Source organism: Chlamydotis macqueenii, chromosome 6 (genome assembly GCF_036417535.1).
Source record: "Chlamydotis macqueenii isolate bChlMac1 chromosome 6, bChlMac1.mat, whole genome shotgun sequence".
Classification (NCBI taxonomy): domain Eukaryota; kingdom Metazoa; phylum Chordata; class Aves; order Otidiformes; family Otididae; genus Chlamydotis; species Chlamydotis macqueenii.
In genome coordinates, this window is record NC_141561.1 from 13,031,639 (window position 1) to 13,055,112 (window position 23,474).

Sequence of the window (23,474 nt, forward strand, 5' to 3'; positions counted from 1 at the left end):
AAATGACAGTATTAGAAATAAGGTCTTCTTGAGGTTGCAAATATCACAAAGTATATGATGACTTTTAGGTCAAGGGTTTCAGATTGTGTCTATTTTTTAGGTGTGCCCTTGTGATCAGTAAGTCATCTGACTGTAGTACAGTGCTTGCGCTACCAAGAGAAGTACCGAATCTTTGTTCTGGGCTTATTCAGAACAAGCAGAGGTGGTGACTGTGTTTCAATCCTCAGTATCTCTCAGATCACTCTCCTGGCTGCTCACCAGCAGAACAGTGACCTGATCCTTGGGGCAGCAGGTCTCTTGCAACCAGGTGTTTTGCTGAAGCTGTAAATGCTACCCTAGAATATATTAATCCACTCCAAAACCTTTTATTGAGCCAATGTGGACTCTTGAATATAGGGAATGTACATGTTTACCACCATAAAAACTTAGAGTAGAGGAGATAGGCATTTAAACAGTATGCTCTTGGGCCACAGAAGTATTTAGGAAAGTGTTAGGTTGTTACCTGGACAAGCTTTGATTCATACAGGAAAATCTTAAAAGCTACTACTCCTGTCTCCTCGCCCTTTCCCTTCCAGGAGAAAGGTCACTTACCTCTGTCATGGAGGAGATAGAAGGAAATATGTTGGGTGATGACTGTAGTTCGTAGTCCAGTATAGTAATTTACACTGAAATTTGTTGATCAGCTGTGTTGTGACTTGCTAAACCCTGTCTGGAGGGATGCTTAGACATGTGAGTTCCCATTTGTCAGGAAAAAGACAGGCTTTTATCCTTTAATGAGTAGTTATACTAATTTCAGCAGCATATGAGGAGCACATGGGATTTCCTGAGAAAAGTTTGGATAGCTAAATACATCTTTGTAACCCCTAGATCTACTATAATCGGAAACTAGACCAAGAGGTTGCGAGCCAAGGTCGACTTGCCTATTGTGAGGTTTTTTTCAACAAAGTGGCAGTGTTTCAGAGGAATGGTTCGAACTATGTTGCTTCCTTTTTGACTAGTTTGAGCATTGTTGCCCTGCTGATTTCTGTCATGGGAAATTATAGACTGAGATATATCTCCTTGTGGTTATGTTGTGGCTTTGCTGGCCATGTTTGTATGTGGCACTTTCTTTATAAATCCATGACCTTTTACCATGCTTTTTGGGTTTTGCCACTGGGACACAACTTCACTCATTGCATTTCAATTCATCTTTGCATTCTTCTCACCACTTGATGTCAGGATGCATGCATCAAAATATCAATTAAAGCATTCAGTGTACACTTAATACTTTTGTTGCTGCTTTTTTACTAGCATTCTGAGTTTAGGAGCTGGAGGTTTTTTCCATGTGGTATGTTCTCAAGGAACAGTTAGAGAGGGCATGTAATTCCAGAGCATTCTGCCATTAAGTTGTCAAGACCAAAACTGCCGCTGATGCAGTGGGCCAGGATTTCCTTTAGAATACAATAATTCCTTCAATTTTCTGTGGAGTTCTTGGAGATGTTGATAAAAAAAAAACGTAGGTGTCTTTTCAGGAAATGTGTCCTGCTTCCTTGCTGAATTCAGTTTTTCAGTGATGTGTAGAAGTTACTCTTCAATGACAGGTGAAGGTGGAAGCTTCTGTAGAAGTCCTTTAAAGTATCCAGGGGAGAAGCTCTGCTTTTTTTTTTTTTTTATGAGTGACCTCTGAGCAGTAACAGTAGCTGCAGATTTTTACCGTTTGTAGAAAAGGCGATGGCAAGTACTGAATCAGTGTCGGTAGCTTCTAATGCTGTACTGGTCTGCATCCTTCTTGAAGATGTCTTCTGTAGCACAGTTGGAGCATGGTCCTGACTTACAGAACAAGGGAGAATTTAGCTCTGTTTCTGAATAATACAGGTGGTCGTCCTTCTTTCAGAAAAGACTTTGGAACATGTGCTAACAGATTACAGGAGGTAGGGTACACTGCAGTATTGCTTTTGTGTCATGTTTCCATTACAAATGCTTGTTGTTGCTATTAATCAGTAGTGTAAAATGTCACTTTTCTCTCTACAAACTTGGAAAATGAGTAAAAGGATAAAGATTCCCACAGTTTCTCTGTTTAGCCCTCCTCTGAAACTAGGCTTGGCTTTATGTTTTTATGGGACCCATTGCCAAAGGGTTGTACCAAGATCATGTGTGCCCGTTGTTTCCTGGGGTCCTCCATGTGTAGACTGTGCTGACTTTGTCCATGCCTCTGTTGTACAGGCAGCCTGAGTGCAACCAGTTGAAGGATTACCTCCCGTTCTTAGTACCAGCTTTGGTTTTGAAGATTACTTTCCTTTGAATGTTTTCCTGATGCACAGATTGGAGGCGTTGTATCTAGAGGTGTCTTTGTCTTTGGGGCTGAGATATGTGTAGAAAGGATAGTTTGGGTCTTGTAGGAATATAAAAATGCTACTAAGCATAGCTACTCTCTCATATTACTAATGATTTGTGGACAATATCCTTAGTCAGCAAGGCTTCATTGATATGGACTTTCTATATTATGTACGTATGTCGTTACCTTGAAGTCACATTTCTTCTCTATATTATTGCCATTGCAACTTAATTCTGGATGACTGATTTTTTTTTTTTTTTTTTTTTAAATTTATTTGTGTGTATATGTATTTGAGCTCTCTGGATAGATTTTGAATGTTTTGGTTGAACTGGACTTTGCAAGCAGCTAATTTGCCTATCCAGGTCATACCATCTGCTTAAGTATCCCCTGATGTTAGTGTCTGCAGAAGTGTACCACGCTTTCAGGCCCCTGGGCAGAGTCCTTCCTCCTGCTTTCATTTGCTCCATTCAGTTCTGCTTCATTATCACTAGAACATATCCACTGCATCTGTGAGTTACTCTGCATCTGTACCTGCCTTTTTTGTCTTCACGTTTTTAGTTTTTGGGGAGAGGAGTTATGGAAGAAAGAGGTGTTTTCTGAAGAAGTGAAGCAGACGAGGGCGCTTGGGAAGACTGAAAATAATAGGAGAAAAAAACCAGACTTCTGACTGAGAGGAATGCATGTTTCCTAGGCAGTTGCTCAGATGAATGGCTTGAGTTTGTTTTGGGCAGATAAAGTCTTCTGAGATATAGTAAATTATATAGTATGATGTTCTGATTTTATTTAGTATAGGGGGGCTACAGTGGCAGCTTCTAGAAGAACTTGCTAGAAGTTGTTCCCCTTTGTTCAGTGGACTTGGCCGGGCCTAGGGTGGACCCGCTGCTGGCTGGGGCTGAGCCAGTTGGTAGCAGAATGTTCCGTGATAATGCCTCTGCGATAACTTAAGAAGGGGAAAAAACGGGGGGGGCGGGGGGGAAGTGAAGAAGCTGAGCGGGGGCAGAGAGGGGAAGGCGTGAGCCTTGTGGCCCTCCCCCTCTGGCCTCCTGCTGGGCAGTCTCGGCCTAGCCCAGCTGCAAGAAGTGGAGAGATGAGATGTGAAGAGAACCTGAGAGGCATCTGCCTGCCTGTTGTGAAGAATTTCTTGTGAGAGGAATGGCTTCAGATGTCAAGGTCAGTGAAGAAGGAGGAGGAGGAGTAATGCTGCTCCTGACAGAGATTCCTGTGCAGTCCATGGTGAGGCCGGCTGTCCCCCTGCAGCCCATGGAGGTCCACGGAGGAGCAGAGATCCACCTGCAGCCCGGGGAGGACCCCACAATGGGGCAGGTGGATGCCTGAAGGCAGCTGTGGCCCGTGGAGGGACTGCTGGGGCAGCCGTTCTGAAGGGACTGCACCCCATGGAAGAAGTGACCCACGGTCAGTTTGAAGAAGGACTGCAGCCTGTGAGTGGGACCCCATGGTGGAGCAGGGGAGGAATGTGAGGAGTTCTTCCCCTGACAACGAAGCAGCGGCGTAAAATAACACATGATGAACTGAGCGCAACCCCCATTCCCTCTTCCCCTCTGCTCCGCTTGGTAGTAGAGATAATGTTAAGCCTGGGAAGAGGGAGGGGTGGGGGGAGGTTATCTTGTTCTCTGTCTCATTCTCCTGCTCTTTTTAGTAAATGAGTTCTTTTCCCCAAGTCAGGTCTGTTTTGCCCGTAACGGTGACTTTAAGCATTTCTCCCTTTCCTTACCTCAGACCTTGAGCCTTTTTTCTTATATTATCTCTCCCTGTTCTCTTGGAGGGTGGGGGGAGTGAGAGAGACTGTTTAGTCCCAACTGGGGCTAAACTACGACATGTGACAAAGAGGAAAATAGTAAGTTGTGAAGTCCTCCAGTGTAAGAATACCATTCTGAATGGCAAATGAACTTCAGTAAACTCGAATGTTACATTTGGGTTGTCAATTTTCACACAGAGTTCTGTAGCAGTATTTGGAGGAACATCAAAGGAACAGGTTTGTCCTAATGCTTCTGCTTTTATTAGTAACCCAGAAACCTGTGTGTAGTTCCAATTATTAAATTTAGTTCTTCAAAGACCTCTAGAGGAAATGCATAAAAATAAAAGGCTACAATTTTATTTGTCTGTAAGTTTACATGCTTGTTTTTTTCACTGACAATAGAAAATACCATTAAAAATAAAAATTGACAGTTTCAGTATTAAGTTGAGCAAGAATTAAAATAAACCACTCACTTTATACAGTAAGGACAAGCCTGCATTGTTTGGCTCGTTTGCAGGTAGGTGAGACCTGAGCTGTGACACTTCTGATCAGCAGTCTGGGTGTCAGGTGTGTTTCCGTAATAGTTGCATGTAGTAGCTATGGGTTTTGATTGCTGGTTAACGAGTGAATTTCTTGACACCACTCTTCAGAGGAGTTTTCAGCTGGCTTTGCTGCTGTTGGCACTGGAGCAATTCTTTACTTGTTTGCTGCTTCTGATCTTGCAATATCTTTCATTTGTGTATACACAAATGTGACTTTCCGATACAGTGTACTTAATAGAAACAAAGTGGTGTCCTGAATACTCCACCAGCTCAAGCATCTATATTCTCATTTAAAAGATTATTTTTAAAATCCGTGTACCATAAAGGCAAGAGGACAAAAGCAAAGCTTGGACAAATTGCCCCAGGGATGGATGCCTTGACCCAAAGGCACAGGATCAAACAGTGACCAGAAGGGGGTTGTGGAAGTTTGAGAGATCTGAACCTACATAGAGCCTGGTCATCCAGTCTTTCCACATTTGTCTGCTCAGACCTGGGCCAAGTCCCTAATTTACATGATATGTTTACACTGTAGACTGACTTCACTTACTGTGTATTTGGGATCAGTTTGAATCTGGTAAAATAGGATCAGATCTTAAGGCCTGCAAAAGTTTGCTGATTATGTAGGGCCTGATTGCAGACTGTTATAGAGGCACCAAGAGCCAAACTTGACAAGCTACCTTTGGGTGTCAGATAAAAAAATAACTGCCAACTTTCCTTTCTTCCAGGGAAATCCTATTGTGTGGTCAGAGATTGTCCACTTAGAGCATTTTAAGAGTTGTTTATAGGGGCTATATCCATTTGTAAAATTAACTGGTTAGTTCAAGAGACTATTTTTGTGTGAACCATATAATTATATTAGGAATAAAAGTGGAAATTATAAAAAGGCCAAAACAATGACTTCTAGGGCTCAATGGAGTATTCTTGTTTAATTTTGCTTCTATTAATTTTTTTCTCTCTCTCCAAGGCAGCATGACAGCACTAAGCCACTCAGATTATAGTTTCTTTTTTTTTTTTTCTCCCTCTTCTTTCTCTGTTGTTTTCTTTCTTTTCTCCTCTGATCACGGCAGTCGGTTCTGGGGTTGGAGTGCAGACGGGCTGTCGAAGCATCCCCCTCCCCTTTCTCAGCCTAACTCCATCCCCACTGCTCCTTCCCACAAGACTTTCAGACGCTCTTACTCTCCCAGGTAACAAGCTACCTGTTAAACCAACTTGTCTGAGGTGTCACAATATTATTTACCTTTCACACTGTTGGATTGTTTCAAATATGGGAAATGATTTGCAGAGGCTTTGGTTGGAAAAGGAAAAGAGATGATGATAGCTTTCAGAGAGCAGAGGGGGCAGGCAGCCACTTGCTTGCTGCTTGGGGAAGATGTGACATGCAAGGGGTGGGGGGGGAAGCGGATTTTTCTAAACTTCTCCCTGCCAGGTTGCTGAACAGGTGTACATTGCATAGTTGGTTTCCAACACAGAACACAGTTCCTGAGTACTTTCGGCAAGGCACCGCTTGCTTTATGATAGCACAGGCAAGGTCTTTCAGCTTGGCTACACTGTGCAAGCAGCGCACAAGTACTTTCAAACAGGCAAATACATCTTGGAGGTGATTTCACGTGTGCGGTACTGAATATCCATAGGACAATGAGGATGAAGCTTGCATATATGGTTCTACAAGCTGCTTGCACAGTGTGATTGTGAAACATCTTGGAAATTTGTAGTATTGAAATTAAAATTGTCCTTACCACAAGATTTAGAGGTTATTGATTGCTAATTTTGACACCTCTTCCTCCTCCTATACTCTCACATTTAGTCCAATCTGCATACTTGCATCAGTATACTGGACTAAAGCTATATACTGGTTTTAAACAAAAAAAAAACCCTTCTAAATACAAATTTAATTTCAGACCTCTGTGTTTAAATTCCTTGGATTTTTTTTTTTTTAAATTTCTACCCTCACAACAGGCTTTCTGTAGATGTAGTTTCTCCTGACTTAAATATACATGTTGCATGAGGAAGGAGTGTATATAGTATTTCCCTGAAGCAAGAGGTTCCTAGTGTAAAACTGTTGAAAGAAAGCAAACAAATTGTTCTTTGAGGGCTCAAGATCTGGCAACCTGTGATGTCTGAGAGAGGAAACAGAATCCCATAGTCCATACATCTGTGAATACCTGCAGAATTAAAACTTTAAATCAGTGCTCTGACTCTTCTAGGACACTAAGGTATCTGTGGAAGGCATCCAGGTAAATTTTTGGGATTAAACTACTTCAGAATTTTTTTTTCCTCCTTTCATTAGCTGACACCAACGTTTGGAGTAATTTGACATATATTCCAGCCCACAGCCTGAAAGTGCAAGGAAGTGGGTTACTGTGAGAATTCTAAACTGTTGATTACTTACACATAGTTTGTATTGGAAACTGAAAAATAGTTTATGGAAATAAAATATACTTCATGTCAGACTGGAAAACTGCCAAATTGTATCTTGATAAACTTCTAGAGAGCTGCATTGTTTTAGTGCAGCAGAAGATGGAAAATAATGTTGTGACATCCCTAAATGCTGCTCATCTCTACTCGCATCTTAGTTATCCTGTGACTTTCCTCTAGTTTTCTGCATGGGTCATAATTATTTTTTTCCTTTTGTGCCTTATTTTTTCCTTGAAAGGTGGGTGTTACTCCATTTTATTTTTTATTCCCCACATCATGTTGTCTGTAAAGTATTCAAGCACACATACTGTGAATAGATATGTGTGTTAACATATAGTTTTTGTTTGTGTAGAACACAGCCATAATATGATCTTCTGCACAGGTTTACTCTTGCTATATGAAATAACTGGATTTAGATTTTTATTATAATGTGGTTTTGTGCTTGGAAAAATGCATCCGATCGGTGGCTTTTCGAGAAATTACCTTAGTCCTTTAGCATTGCAGGGTCTGTGCAATCTGTCTATTCTTTGGTAGCAGTGTAGGGCAAAAATCATCTCTGAGGAAAGAAGTGATGATTTTAGCAGAAGATCTAGTGTCAGCATTTCTGTGATTATTTCTCAGGTTTTTTTTTGGCATGGATTTCATTATGTGGCCTTTGGTAAGTCATGTCATCTCTTGGTGTGGGTACACAGTCACATGTACTTTCTCGAATAGTGGTTTCGTTGCTCACTTAACTATTGTATGAGGAACTCCTTAATATCTATGAGTTAAATGTTTTTGAGTTTATATGAAACAAAGGTGGTCCTGTCTCTGCCCAATAACTACAAAGAATCTAAAAACTGCCTTTACTTTTTCTGGAAAGCCGTCACAATGCATTAGTGTCATTCAGCTGTCTGAAAAGCCCTAAATACTTTGACTTCTCTGGGTTTATAAACAGCTTTTGTTTTCTGGTCTTGGTCTGTTCTTTAAGTGGTTGCTCTTTCTTCCTGGCCTGACAGACACTGTTTAAAGTTAAGGAGCTGGTCATTGGTTTTGGTGTTTTGGGGGTTTTTTTGTGGTGGTTTTTTTTTTTTTTCTTTTTTTTCCAGAGTACATGGTGCTGATGCTTGTGTGATCGTAGAGTGAGCACGTTGCTTGGGAGCCAGGGATTATGGCTATTTTCAGTGTGTTAATCCTGAAGGAATTGGGCAGCAATTTTATCCTCTATCTTAAGTTCTTGAGTTTCTTCCAGAAAAAAAAAGTAGTAGTTCTAGATATTTAACATCCTACTTCGATTGAAAATAATAGCTGCCAGGATTCAGAAGGGGTTTTGGTTTTTGTTTGTTTTCCCACTCACCTCACAGAGAATCTTTCTTTTGTGGAAAAGGAACATAGCTCTTTGTTCAGCTGTCCTCCTCCAAGCCCATCCTGTCATCCTTCCCCAGCTGTTAAGAAATGGTAATTCACCCCTGTAGGGAGCCACTTTTTGCCTTCTATTGACAAACAACTTGATGTAAATGTCTCAAATTCTTTTGGTTTATTTGCTTCTGGCTCTACTAAGATCCGCAACTCCCCCAGAGAAGTTGTTCTTAGTTAGTGGGTCTCTTCATTAAATCTCTCTTGGAAAACTGATTGTCATGCAAACTCATCTTCTCCTAGATAGAGCAAAGCCCTGCCAATAATGCCTTTTCATTTTCTGCAAGCTTGTAGGAGCTTCTCTTCTTAGCCACATCTTTTCATATCATCTGCTCTTACATGCCAAGTATTTTTTCATGGAACTTAATTTTGGATAAGTCCTGAAGGAATCCCAAAACTTGCATGGCTTTGTGCTGCTGAGGAATTTCTGAGGAACAGACAGACTGTAAGAAAGCGTCAGATTTGCGTGAGAGAATTCCCAAGCTTAGGTTCAATACTGAAATGCATTTTTTTATCAAGGCATCATGCAAGTGTTTTGGTTTTGCTACTCTGTAAATGAAAATGAACGTGCTAGACTAAGCTTTACATCCAGATACATTTTCCTTTCCATTTAAAACTGTCACATTTGAATCCATTGATAGAATATATTTGATATATTATGATACTTAAATTCCATTGATTTCATTTCCACCAGCTGTCCCAACCATTTGAATTCTCATAGTAATTGATTTTCTTTTATTTTCCTTTTTAAGTAACACCATTACCATGTTGGGTTAGATTTGTTTGTTTGTTTTTTTGTTTACAGAAGCTAGCACACTCACTGCTAGCTGCTGCTGTGGATTGTAACAAACAGTGGACCTGATTTCCCCTCACTTACAATGATGTAACGCCACTGATTTCTGTAGAACTTGTCCTAGATTTAGCCCTCTTTGAGGGGAGACTCAGACCTGAGGTCTGCTTTGATTCCACCAATGTTTTGTTACAAGTCCCTGTTAGAAAGGGTATGCCAAATTACCTGTCTCTGCCTTGGCATTGTTTTTGTTAACAGTCCCAAGCGGGTGCAATTTCACGTGTAACATTTCATATACGTTTGGTCTTTAGTATGCTGGATTATGACACGGAGAACCTAAATTCTGATGAAATCTACAGCTCTCTTCGTGGAGTCACAGAAGCGATTGAAAAATTTAGTTTCCGTAGTCAAGAGGACTTGAATGAGCCAATCAAACGTGATGGAAAGAAAGACTGTGACATTGTAAGTATTCAGTTGATTAATGTCCCCAGATAGGTGAAATTTTAAAACATTGTGTTCAAACATGGCTTTGGATTGTTAGCGTACAAAATCTAGTTATTCCTGCTGTATTTTTGTAAGGGTCTTCAGCTTACTGGTTGCTAACTTCTTATAATTACATTATGTTGTCTCACTAATGTAGTCCCTTGCTCCCTTTGAACGCTAGCCTCCTGTGGAACGTACTCACTGGGTTTCTGTGGGAGTCTCATGTACGAAGGAAACGGTGCTAGTGTTCCTCACTTCTAAGAAGTGATGGCTTCTTCATGGGGTGTGCGTAGTCAAGTCTGTAATGGGAAATGTTAGTTCTTAAAATGCGTGGGTGGTTTTCCTCGCAGGCTTATCGCTTCATGTATAGGAAGGACTCATAATCACTGAGTGCACAACTTGTATGGTACCTTGTGCTGCGTGAATGCTTACAGAATTATCTACCATGTGAGATACCACTTGTTTTAATTAAATACATGAACTTCAAAATTTATGGGAGTCTTAAATGGTGATCCTTACAGGTTCCTTCCAACTTGAGATTTTCTATGACAATTTTGCTTTCCTATCTGGACAGATTAAGTTAGCTTCAAAGCTTAAAAATTCCTGGTCTGAGATTTTTCCTCTATTGTTCATTTCACGTTGGTTTGCGAAGTGTCGGCCGAATCTCCTGGGTTGTGATGGAGAATGTTGCTTTTACTTCCTTTTCCTTTCTTAGCAAATTGGTCCTGTTCCAGAGCTTATGTTTGACAACTTGTACAATTCTAGCAATATTAACTTGGATTTGGGAACGCTAGCCTAGCTTTTGTCCTGTGATAATGAGATACTTTTGGAACAGTTGTAGTTCTATAAGGGAAAGAGGTGGTAATCTAATTTCTACCCAAGTATTACGTACGTGTAAATGATTCTGTGCCTCTTTATATTAGTGATGAATTCCCAAAAAGCTACAGCTTCCACAGAATTTGAGTGATCTCATGTCTTTTCTCTCTGTTTGATCCTCCAGGTGTCTCGAGATAGTGGCCTCGCTGTGCCTACCAGTGATGTCCGTGGAAGCAGTGACATTGTGGAAGGCGGAAGGATGGCTCTAGATAACAAAACCTCCCTACTTAACACCCAGCCTCCCCGCGCCTTTTCGGGGCCACGTGCTCGAGAATATAACCCCTATCCTTATGCCGACACAATTAACACTTACGACAAGACTGCCCTGAAGGAAGCAGTGTTTGATGATGACATGGATCAGCTTCGGGATGGTTTGTATCAGCGTATCTCATAAATCTGCGGCAGCTTTCTCTGGTTTTGGTATACTTGTGTATGGGTAGTGCTCTTGGATACACGCCTGTCCATGCATATGTTGTGTTATTACTTTGCATCTGAGGCGAGGCTTGGTATGAAATACTCTGTGTTCTCATGTACCAGCAGAACCCAATCTGTGACTGTTGAGAAAATGTTATACTGCAGTTTTAATTTTTGTTTACCTAGAGTTTCCCCTCAAACTAGTCCCTTAAGCATCTAAATACATCTGTAGGGACAGTGTTTTGGGGATCTTGCAGTCTTTATGACTGAAACATCTCACTCAAGAGCTCAGTAATAATGAGTATTTAACTTCATTTGAGTAATGCTACACCTTAGCTCTATTCTTTTGCAGTACACTGATGAGTTACTGTACTTTAATTGAAAGGTCATACATGTGGTCGCTGGTTTTGAGTGTGTGTGTCTGGGAAAAACTGTGGCAGCTCTCATCTTGTGGAAGTAATTATTGGAACTGGATGAAATTCAATCATTATCTCTTCCTGGTTCATTAGAAGCCATGTGCAGATTCATGAGCTGTTGTGAACTCAGGTGAAATTGTGGGCTAGTTGGATTCTCTTACCTGCTTGACTAAGGCCACCTGGGATTTGATGCATTTTTGGGGAGCTCCTTGTTAAGTGCAATTTGTTCTGCAGAGGGTTAGTTATCTTGGCGTCTTTGTTTTTCCCCATTCCCGCAAATGATTTGCTGCTGTTCGTCCTAGAAGTACCCATTGACCATTCAGATTTGGTGGCGGATCTTCTGAAAGAGCTCTCCAACCACAATGAGCGGGTGGAGGAGCGGAAAGGAGCTCTCCTGGAACTGCTGAAGATCACAAGGGAAGATAATCTTGGAGTTTGGGAGGAACATTTCAAAACTATTCTACTCTTGCTGCTGGAAACGCTTGGAGATAAAGATGTGAGATGTAGATTTTTGTCTTTATTCTACTCTACGCTGCTTCATCTAGGGTGGTAGTTCCTCCACACTAGTTTAAATGAAACCTGCTGCATTTGTACAGCATCTCATCTGTGATGCTGCACTGCTGCTTTTTTCTTTTGAGGGCTGATGACTCGAGTCTTCTTTTCAGTGTGCTCAATGCTGAATTTTAAGCTACTCTGAAGTGTTCCAGTGTTTCCCTCCTCCCTCTAGAGCATTAGTAACGAATAAGTAGGCAATTGAATGAGAATCAGAGCATAAGTTATCTTACAACCTTGTAAGATTTCAAAAGTTTTTCTCTTCCAAGTCAGGATGAAGTCACAAGCTCTTAACTGTATCATACCCATTCCTAAAAAAAAAAGAGAACAAAGGCACCCTAGAATAGATTAATTTTTTTTTCTCTGTGTGATTTAGAAATCCAAACTATTAGATCTCATGGGATGGGTGTGTCTCTTGCAAAAATGACATCAAGAAAAAACTACTTCTATAGGGGATCTTGTTTTGAAGTATTAAAAAAACCCCTACATTATTATCAATTTTATATTTGATAGCTGATCAAAGTGGTAATTTACAGGCTAGACTTCTTTTTCCACTTGAGACTATTTTTTCAGCTTGCACCACAATGATACTTGGTAAAGGCTCAGAACCCTGCTGCGTCTTTATATCAGACCTATGCTCCATCTAAGTCTTACAATATTTAAGCTGCAAAGCACTCACAGTTCTTTTTTGTTTTATCTGATTCAAAATCCATTGTATTTCTTAAACTCCTTTTAAAGTGTATGGTGGGCTCTCAGAAATTTTAGTTCTGAACCAGTGTAAGTGGCTGACATTTTCTCAGTCGTTTGTAGTATAAGCCTGAGCTGCTGTAGTCCTACGTGTTTAATCATAGCGTCATCACACATGTATCAGAAGATACGGTGGCTTTATCTAAGTACATGTGAACTGTGGTGCTGCCTGAATTTTGCTGATGAATAGCAAAGGACATACTTTAAAGGCTGAGTATAGAGTAAAGTAAGTATTCCTCTGCTGAAATGATAGAATCTATTTGGAGTGGCCACAGGCCAAAAACTTAATGTAACAGTTATGAAATTGAAGCAAGTGTTATAAATCCCTTCTGCTAATGATCTTTTGATATAAAGGATTAATGCATAGGTCAGCGTTGACTACAATGACTGACTGTTCTTGAAAGTAACTTCCATAGGAGGTACAGGAAGAGAGTCAGTTTTACTGCGTTAGTGCATGAGAAACAGTTTCGTTGCATGGGTTGAGGCCAGTTTGATATCTGCAAAGCTAAGCAAAAGAGGAAGGGCAAAACAAATATGATCTGAGCTTCTTTGTAGATTTATCTAGTGCAGACATGCTGCTTTAGGTACAAATCTGTACTTCATTGCCAAAAGAATATGGAGTTCAACAAAGTAGAGCCATTCTGATTCTTTCTTGTGTCTGTGACAGCAGTAATTTTATGTGAATTCTTGTGCAAAAGCAAGCAAGGAGTCTAATTCTGAATCTGCTATTAATTACACTGCTCACTGACCTGGAGCTGGTAGAATGATGTAAGATTTATGGTTTTGTAGGGAGCTGTGAGAATTTACTTCAAACTACAGTTTTGAGAAGTTACTTTCTGATGTGAGTTTCTTTTGACACAGCATTCAATAAGAGCCCTGGCACTGCGAGTCCTGAGAGAGATCTTACGGAACCAGCCAGCAAGGTTTAAGAACTACGCGGAGCTGACCATCATGAAAACACTGGAAGCACATAAGGATTCCCACAAGGAGGTGAGTGAGCCTTTCCGTGTTGCTACTTGGAAAACAACATGGACCTGCTGAAGAAATGTAGGAACTGTGAGATTTAATAGGCCAACATATTGACCCATCTTGACTGTAGATCAAATTGATATTAAGCCTCCCAAGCATGAAGAGACAGGATTTTTTTGTGCTGAAGCAGGGAGGGAAAAAGTTGAGACTGACAGAGCTGTTTAAGTGGATTTGGAGCTAAAATTGTAAGCCACTGTTTAGCAGCTTCCCAGGATTTCCTTGCTCATTCTTGGAGAGGCCAAGACCCTGTAGTAAAAAAAGAGCATGTTTAATAATTTTGTGGAGCACATTGAGGGTACTGCGCTCCTTCTGTCTGTATGGGTAAGGATAGGAACTGTACTGGAAAACAGCCCATGTTCAAGCAGAATTGTGTGTCAAAACTGGTGAAATCGAGCCATACTGGAGGAATGGGAACCAGTGAGTAGCAGGAGAGGTCATGCTATGAAAATAAGCTGGGACAGAGGAAGAAGAAAAGGGAAGCATGAATTGCATTTTCCTTTGGTAAGAGAACTTCTATGTAAAACTGAAAGTATTCTTCTGCATTAAAACAAAAATAAAGGGACATGTTGATAACATGTGAAATAGATCAATTCAAATTGCATTTAAAGTATTTAATTCCAAGCTGGATCTTTTAATCTACCTTGTGCATTTTGCAGGTTTGAACTAAATGTTGGAAAGTGCCACATGAATTTATTCGGTAACAAAGCCATCACAGAAATACAAAGTCCTTCCTTTGAAATCTAAGATACTTATTCTTCTCTGCCACAGGCTTATCCTAAACTAGCAATTTTAGACATCCCCACCTGGAGAGCTTTGGCCATGAAAAAGATGATTGTATAGATCAGAGTGCTCCAGAGCATTGCATAAGTGGCAGAAAGTTATGTTAGCTGTGTGGAGCAGAAGCTGTACTGTTTAAAAATCAAAACAACAAAACAAAACAACACTGATAGGGAAAGAAACTAACAGACTGGATTTCTCCAGAATGTAGAAGTGGAAAATGTTTACTCCTTTAGTGAATGAGGACTGCAGACTACCTTCCTCTCCTTGATTTAGAGCCTTTGCACTCCTGTCACTTTCAGTTCAGAGTAATAAGACGTAGTTGTAAATTGATTTCTTGATAAAGCAGTCAGACAAAACATTGTGTTCTGAAGGAGTGCCTTTTATTGGCAAGTTTTCCTGGTTGCATACTTCTCAACTCACCTTGACTCGGTGTCCTTTATACTCTTTTTTTTTTCGGAGAGTCCTGCAAAACTGCCCATTCTAGCAGGACCTTTTCACATTGTCTCTGGCATTGTTTTTAATGCTCCTCAAAACTCACTGTCCTCATGGGACTGAGTTTTATAGAAATAAAGCACAATTTTGAAAACATGAACGTTCTGTACTCCCCGCAATATGTTCTTCGTACCTGGAAAGGTTCTTCAGGATTTGCATGAGGTGCCTCCTGAGGAAAAGCAGAGAAGAGTAAGTCTTTGATACAGAGAAAGCAAAGCTTAAGTCAAAAATGAAGAGATGTGATTTCTGGCACTTACTTTATAGAAGCGTAATTCTGAGCTGTATTGCTATCAGCAGATAGTTGCTGTGCTGTGCATAGCATGCCTTTGATTTGCAACGGTTTTGCATAGCATCTTTAGAATTAAAGAAAGGTCCTATTTGCAACTGCTGCAGTGAGACCTTTGGGTGACAGTTGTCATAGCAGGATGCTGCAGGTATATTCCTATTTTGCTGTCTGTTGGTAAACAGTTGTGAGTGCACAGCAGTATTAAGTGGTGGCCCTGGTGCTGGATTTTTCACGCTATGTATGTGTTGTTTCGGATCCCTGTGAAAATGAGGCTCTCGGAACCATGATGCAGCCCCTGAAAGGCATCATCTGCTTGTCAGTAGTTTGAGAATATCAGCATTCATGAAGTTAAGAAAGGTTTCCCAGCCTGCACTTGTGTCTCTATGTGAACTAGGCTAAAGATACACCTGGGAATATGCTTTAAGTATACCTGTAGCTGAGGTTTGCTGATTCAGTGAGGTCTGTGAAAAATTAACTGAGAGTCCATTTGGGCATGGCTCAGTTGGTCAAATTCATAGCCCCAGGCCAGAAGGTCACAAATTCCCATCCCAAGGTGGCCCTCCAACTCACTCTCATTGCTGACTTTGCAGCACCGCTCTCTCCAGGAGGGGTGGAGGAGCTGCCCTTTGACTTGATCCCACTGAACTGGAGATTAAGTGAAGATTCACCAGTTTGTGGTTGAGGGGCACTTTCAAAGAATAGCTGAAGAAGGAAAGGGAAAGGAAGATCTCAGTGGTTTGTTCTGCAGTTTTCTTTTTTACTACATCAGAGCAATGCTAAGCGCAGTGGTGTACTGTCCTTAGGCTGCATAAAATAAAATCTTGCTCTGTACTGTAAGAACTATTTTGAGGAAACTTGCTATGTAATTTAGTTAGGAAAATGTTAATCTTTGTGCCAGTGATCTCCTGATAGGATGCCACTCCAGGGTTTGTTATATTTCTGGGCTACTTGTGCCTTGTAGCAGAAGACAGGAGTCATCCTCGTTTTATAGTGTAAGATCCTTTGGCATGCAACAGGCTGCATAAGTCAAAATTACTGCTTAGAGCAAACTGTATCTGTTTCAATCTTTCCTACCTGATTTTCCCCTTCAGCACCGGGATTGCGAATTGCCCCAAGTTATTGTTCCCATTTTCTGTTCTGTATGGTCCAGTCTAAAGTGACCAAGCAAAGGGAAAAGAGTTTGAAGAGGAGCACGGTACAGAACCCTTAATCTCAGGTACCATCTCCAAGAAGTCATTGTACTAAGAGGCAGTTCTTTGGAAATAAAGAAGGTTCATTTGTCTTCCTAAATTCTAATATTGCTGCTGTTTATCATGGCCAGGAGGGATCAAATAACAAGTTATAACCAACATGTTCACCACCCAGCAAACAGCACCCCTTCCTCTATTTGAATGCTGATATCTTGTTAAAGATTGTCTGAAACAAAAGGATCTCTGGTTTTGTTCCAGATTATGTAATTGAAGTATCAAAGCAGTGTCAGTGTAGTTGGATATCTTGGGATGCTTGGATAATTGACTGTGTCCAAGGTGAAAGCATTAGATAGTTGAATCTTTTCCATGGCTAGAACTCTTCTGCCTTCTGTTGCTGAAAGCAAGGTCTAGGATCGGCAGAGCAGCACAGGTCTTCCCAGTGACACGGGAGAGGAAAACTTGGTACGCGGGGTCGGATGCTGAGTCACACCTTGTTAATGCAAATACAGGAGATTGGCAAATCACAAGCCTCAATGGGGGTTCAAAATTAATGTAACTCTAGGCTACAAACTAGAAGAGTCTGTGTTGGGGTCCATGTTTAGATTGCATTTTTTAACTTCAGCCTGTTTTTGTACTGGTTTTAGTATAACAGTCTATTCAGTGCTGTTGATTTAATGGGATGTGAAGAGTCAAGCCTGCTTCAGTCATAACTGTAAATATTTGTGGGGGTTGACGTGTAAATGCCTTTCACTTACTTTTGGAGCATTAGAATTTAATTGAAATTATGGATGGTATTAAATCTTGTTGATTTTTATCACTTTGGTTGGAGTTATTTGGAAGAGAACCATCTTTCTGTTGCCAGTTAGTTAATATTAACTCATTTGTTCCAGTGTGGTTACTCACCCATAACTAAGGAAAGATGCTGCTTGCTGACCCAGTGCCATTGATATGACATTCCTTCAGATTCATACCAGCAAAATGAGTATAAGTTCTTATTATTGAGTATATTAAAATATAAATAATTCATTATCTTGGGAAACAGTTACAAAGTGAAAATCATAGGACAGCTAGTTCCCTGCTTCTGTCTCTTGACACTTGTTTTTTCTCAGCAACTAAGCCCGTAGATCCAGCTGACGAATATTTTCTATGTGTAAGGAAAGGATATGATGCCATGGCCTTTTATTATCCAGGAGGTCCATAAGCATAATTGGATGTAACATTCTTTGTTGTAAGCCTCTAAAAGAGGGTGAAAAAGAAGAAATCACAGCTATCCATTAACTGTAGATAATTGTTACTATCTTGCTCAGGTGCTTTTAGACTGGCCTCTAACATTTTTAAGCTGACTTGTAAATGTCCTCTGATGACAGTATGATCTGTGTAAGTTTCTGCAAAATATAGCTTACTAAAGAAGAAAAGCACTAAATGATGATAGTATTTAAGGTTAATTGATATACAGTCCATGCTGGGAGCTGCCAAGTGCTGCAGCTTGACAGTTGTTGATGTTTTATAGTATAAGTTTAGGTACTTTTTCTAATTCCCAACACGTTTCGAATATTTAGTGCACAGGAGAAGCAGTCTAATCTGCTTCATCTCCTCTGAATCCCTTATAAAAATCACATTGTTTTTTCATCTGCTTAGCACTCCCATTGCTGAGTCTACTTCCTGCTTTGAAACCAAGTTCTTAATTGTGTGTTCCTGTCTGGATCAGACTGTAAAGCCTTCAGGGATGGGAGTTTGTCTGGCTAGGTGTTGGTAAGCCTCCATCCCCTCCAGCTAAGATTACGCAGGATTTAAGTAACCACCTCTAGATGGCAAAAATTGGCTCAAAAACATAGCTGTGTGCCTTGTAAGCCTGAAAGCAAAACCTCGTTCTTCTGCTTAATAAACTTCTCTGGCACCCTGCGTGTTTCACAATAGCATACAAAGCCTCTAAGTCTTCAGTGGGATTTTACCTGCACAGCCTCATCCTCTAGGACTTTCTGCAGAGACAGTGCAACTACCAGTCGTGGCAAAGTCCTCCAGTTTACGGTCCTACACACAGCTTTCATCTAGGTGAACAGGTGCTGCTCCTGGCGTGTTACACTAATGCCCAGTGTAGCCTATGAACCTGGTGTGTTCTGCCTTAGGCGAGTCAGGGGATCTGTTCTTATGTGCCAGTAGTTTGTGTCACTTTAAAGCAGAAACCATCAAAACCCTTTAGAAGGCTGCTGCGTATTGACCAAGAGCAGCTTACCACAGACAGACTGCTTGCTGCAGCTGTCAGGCAGCAAGCAACATCTGTAATACACTGAGAGCAATGGCTGAGCAGAAGAGATCGTGCAGAAGAGATGGAGTTTTGGTTCTGGCTGTCTTAAGTGAACAGGATCCCATGGCTGCAGTGCTTTGTGAACTAGGTAAACCAGTGGGAATTGTTATCCAAAGTTTGTCCAGCCGATTTTGTAGAACGTTGATGGTGCCGATGTGCTTTTCTGTTAAAAGAAAGGAGTCTGTGACAGGTGGCTCTCTTGGTCACACTGTTCCTAACACTGCACATCAACATATCCCCTCCCACTGAAATCAGAAAGCTTTTCATCTGTATATTGCTGGGACTGTCTAACCTGTTACTTTACAGCTTATTCCTTTATAGCATTAAGGAAGATGATCTTAGAGCTGAACAGCCTATTTGTGTGCTATGCCTCTCTGGTTTCATGCATATGAATAAGATTCTTTCCTTAAAGCAAACTGGGTGGAAGTAGAACCATTTCTCTTTTGGGAGACTCACTGGTAAGGTCTTGATGCACTGCAGGTGTCTTTCAAGGAACCTACCAGCAAACACAGCTTATGTTACGCCAGCAGAAGTCAGGCTGAATCTAGTCTCTAATGTGTAGAGTGTAAAGTAAGCATTTGGAAAGGAGAAAAACCTGCTTCTTTAAGGCAAAGTGCTATCTTATAGATCTGCATTCCCAGGCTACCTGCCCTGTCTTGAATGATACTGAACTATCCAGTTCAAGCAATGGTTTGCTCTAAGCTTTTACTGGGAGGTAAAATCATGTTTGTGACATACCTTACTCACAGCTTCATGTCTGTGTTTTTAAAATGCTGCATGCTCTCTCTAGTCTTGTACATCTTGCTTCATAGCCACCCTTCTGAATTTGCTTCTTCTAGCTACCATCACCATTTGGTGACTTTGCTAGTTTTCTCTCACATTTCTGAGATCACTGAAAATAATGATGTTATGCCAGACAAACAGTTTGCTTCACTGGATACCCTACCTGTCAGTGACCAGCAAGAAGCAAGCATACAATTATGGTTCCCTGAAGATATCCCTGCTCCTTCCAGTGGTCTGGAGCTTATAGCCTTCCCATGCTAATGGTTCTACCTCCCTCTCTGTGTGTTTTGGCCTTTGTTTTTTCTTCAGTAAACCTTGTTTAATCCTCTTGTGAAAATGAGCTCCCCAGCCTGAGTATGTAGTGAACAGCACCCTTTCTTTTTCTCAAATTTAAAGGATGCATTTCATAGGCACTACTTCTTGTGGTGTCTGGTGTTCGTATGAGCCTAATGGGGCCATTCCTGTCACTTCCTGGTGTGTATCTGTTGATCTTCCTTCCAAAGATGGGAGGAAGAGTGCTTGCTCGATGCTGTTTGCTCATTCCTCCCACTCATTTTACGGTTGTTTCACTCTGCTGGTCAGGTTAAAGCCCTGATTAAAAAAGATATTTGATTTTTTGATATTGTGTGGTATGTATAATTTGCAAGACACAAGTGTTGTGGCTCAGGGCAAAATATCTTCACTAAAGTCTGCTCTAATTGCATGTTCTTGTTGCCAAATGACCTGGCAGTTTGTATCTTTTGATAATGCGCTTCCCTCTATGAAAGAATGCTGCTGGTTTCTCTGGCATTATCAAGTGAGCAGGACTCTGAGTGCTGTCTAAGTGTTCAGAGATGTGCTTTCCCTTCTGGGATGTGGAGTCTGTCTGGGTGGCTGAATGTTTTATTCTGCCAAAGCCAGAAAAAGACCTTTTGGACAGGGCTGGTACTTCCATTGAAGAATGGTGGCATTCGACTTTCTTTGCTGGCAGGGATTAGCTTGTCCTTTTGACTCACTCTCAGCTGGTCTTGCCCTTCCCCTTCCTACCCCCTATCCCCTGTCAGTGCTTTCCAAGGGAGCCAGGAGCTGGTTACCTGCAGAGGCTCCGAGTCAAGCAAGCGTGTAAGCACATGCTTGAGTCCCATTGACGTCAGTGAGGCTTCAGCATGTTATTAAGATTAAACATATGCTTAAGGGGTTTGCTGAAGCGTGGCTTAGATGCAGACGCTGTCTGCCAGATGTGCTCCCGGAAGACTTGGAAGTCTCCCTGGTGTTGTCACATTTACAAGCTAATATCAGCAGGAAGCCTACTGGACATGTGTAATGCGTCCTTCTGTATTCAGAGGAGAGGTGATGTGAAATACCCAGCTGCTGTGTAAATGCGCCCACATCCTTGCTAGAAATGGGCAGCTTTGCTGAAAGGAGCCTTGCAGGGGCATAAATGCATCCTGCACCTTTACAACTTCTCTTATGAGACCTTATGTATGACCTTTGTTGCTAGTTGAACCCTTGCTTGTTTTGTGAAAAATTATAGATGGATTTTAACCCCTTGTGCTTAGAATTGGTTAATAGGCTTTTAAAAAAAGATTTTCTTATGCACTTGCCTCATACCTGCAACTTAATGTACATGGTAAACTGTATGCAAACAGGATGCGGAGCTGAAACCTAGAGAGAATTCCTCATTGAATTTTTTACCTACTCCAGTAATATTTGGAGTTTACAGTAGTATATTTGAGATCAGGGTCTGACCCTACATGCATATTAAAACGTTGCTTTCTTATCAAGTAGGATACCAGGCTTAAAAATTTTTTTTTTTTTTTCTCCAATGAGTTGTTGTGTATGTATACAAGCTTTTCTTTCTGAGGGTGTCTACATTTACTAACAGTATTTGGAATTGTTGCAAAGCAAAATCCCAAGTGGCCTGTGTCCACATGGGTATAGTTGGTGGGCTTTTTTTAGCTAAAGTGACTTGCTTGTGAATGTTGTTAGATTAGTTACAAGATAACTGGGCTCTCTGTGACTCCACTGCATTGTTTGTGGAAAGCTTGATGGTAGCAGTGTTTCAGCACTGGGAAAGCCGACGTCAAAAGCGGCAGTGCCAAGAAGTTAATTCCTTTAAAGGAGACCTCCTGGGAGCTACTGACTTCATCCACTCCAGCGTTCAATGCCGTGGCACCAAAGCATGGCATTAGGTTTCCCTTAAGTACTCGGGTGTTTCTGTCCCGAAAAAATCGCACAATGCTTCCTTCTAAGCTAGTATTAGCTTACATGGAAAAATATAACTTTCGTGCTTCTTGTGTAAAATTAAAGAGAAATTCACAAAGAAATAGCTGGAAGAGGGAAAACTTACTGGAAGCAGGAGAACAAGCATTCTGTTCTGCTTGGTTACTCATTCACGGGTCTTTCAGGATGACCTTTTTTTAGTACTGAACACATTGTGGATTGCAATTCTTTATGGAATATGTTCAAGTATTATAATTAATTGCTGAGACAGCTTTTCATCTGTAAAAAGGGCATTGTTACAGAAGCAATCAAGGTCTCAGGTCTGCTTCGCCATCCTGCCCGTACCTTACCTGCATGCAATATTTGTACTATGTGAAGTATCTGAGATCACTTTCACTGTTGGGTTTGCTTTAGAAGATGCCAAGAACCAAGTGGATGAGTTTTATTACTTCCTAGGCGTGCAGGCATCTTGTGGCCATTCCTGTTTCAGGGAGGTAGCTTTCATCACAACTGGAAGATCAACGATAGTGGTGTGGCTGTGATGCGAAGACTGTGGGTGAAGCAGGCCTTGTAGATGGAGACGATCTCTTCTGGTCACTATTCACTGCTGCTGTCTTAAAATCAATTAAACCTTTGTAGGTTTTGTAGTCCAGGCAGGGAGGCATTCTTGTCCTACTAAGGACTGAGAGAAACTTTCAAATACTCCTGGTTCATGCATTATCCACAGCAGTTACTTAAAAACAATGAAATCTCACCTTCTTTTGAGAGCTCTTTGGTAGAGCTACATCTGTCTGTGGGTTGCCTTAATCAAACAGAAATCTCTGAGTTCAATACTATGACAGTATGTGGAGGAGGGGAATGACAAGAATCCATCAGATATGGCTTCCATCACAGTGGTAGGAGACCTGTGGTTTGATTTACTTGATTTCCTAGTACTGTTTTCAGAGTGTTGACTTCGGGCAGCCCCAGGTGGTTCAGCATAGGATGAGTTAGAGAACTGGTGCTAGGCAGTGAGCTAGGCTCTGAGCTTCCCACACAGTCAGGACAGAGGGGGTCCCTTCAAAGGCTGCGTTAGTGCGCCTAGGCTCAGAGTTGGGGGCTGCCTGGGGCTAGCTGGAAGATCCTAAGCATGAGGATTTGTGAATGCTTCTTTATTCTTAGAGTTGAAGCGTTGGATTTAAAAGTCTGTCCACTGGGACATCTCAGTCCGCTCAAGATTTATCCTCCCTTAAAAGTAAGCCCTAGCAAGAGGGGATTGAGAAAAGATGAGCAAAAGCATCCTCCATCTTTTGTACTGAAACAAGAACGTGGGGAGAAGAGAGTGTGTGATTTGTGACCAGGAAGAGTGCAACCAAGGGGAAACCTCATTTTATTGCCTGGCAATTAGCACAGACACTTGAAAAAAGAAAACCTGCCTTTCCGTCCTGTGTTCTGATGGGTTTTTTTTTTGGTTTTTTTTGGTTTTTTTTTTTTTTAATCCAGTTACTGCAGAATGTAAAATGAATAAGCTCTTATGGGAGGAGAGACCAGAGTCAAGTCTTTGCTCTTTCAGTTAGCTGTCCTACCCGCTGTGGGGAAGAGTGCAAAAGTTGTGGATTTGCCTTTCCTTGGGCTAAGAGTGGAATTGAATTTGGGATCTCCCTTGTCTTGCATGACTGTTTTACAGTGTGGGCTAATTGCAAAAGTAAGGTGCTACCACCGTTTCCA

At 41.2% G+C, this 23,474-nt stretch overlaps 1 protein-coding gene across 5 annotated transcripts in view; it reads left to right on the forward strand.

The window, feature by feature from the left end:
- Window positions 1-23,474, forward strand: part of CLASP1 (cytoplasmic linker associated protein 1) — a 178,594-nt gene that overhangs the window by 145,564 nt on the left and 9,556 nt on the right. For 2 of the 5 annotated variants that reach the window (XM_086750735.1, XM_086750737.1), the window contains 4 exons: window positions 9,524-9,674; window positions 10,696-10,942; window positions 11,704-11,897; window positions 13,562-13,690. In XM_086750735.1, the coding sequence (XP_086606861.1) occupies window positions 9,524-9,674; window positions 10,696-10,942; window positions 11,704-11,897; window positions 13,562-13,690 (721 nt within the window). Of the gene's footprint in view, window positions 1-5,679; window positions 5,797-9,523; window positions 9,675-10,695; window positions 10,943-11,703; window positions 11,898-13,561; window positions 13,691-23,474 lie in introns of all 5 variants that reach the window. The other 3 variants (XM_086750736.1, XM_086750738.1, XM_086750739.1) reach the window with 2 other exon arrangements.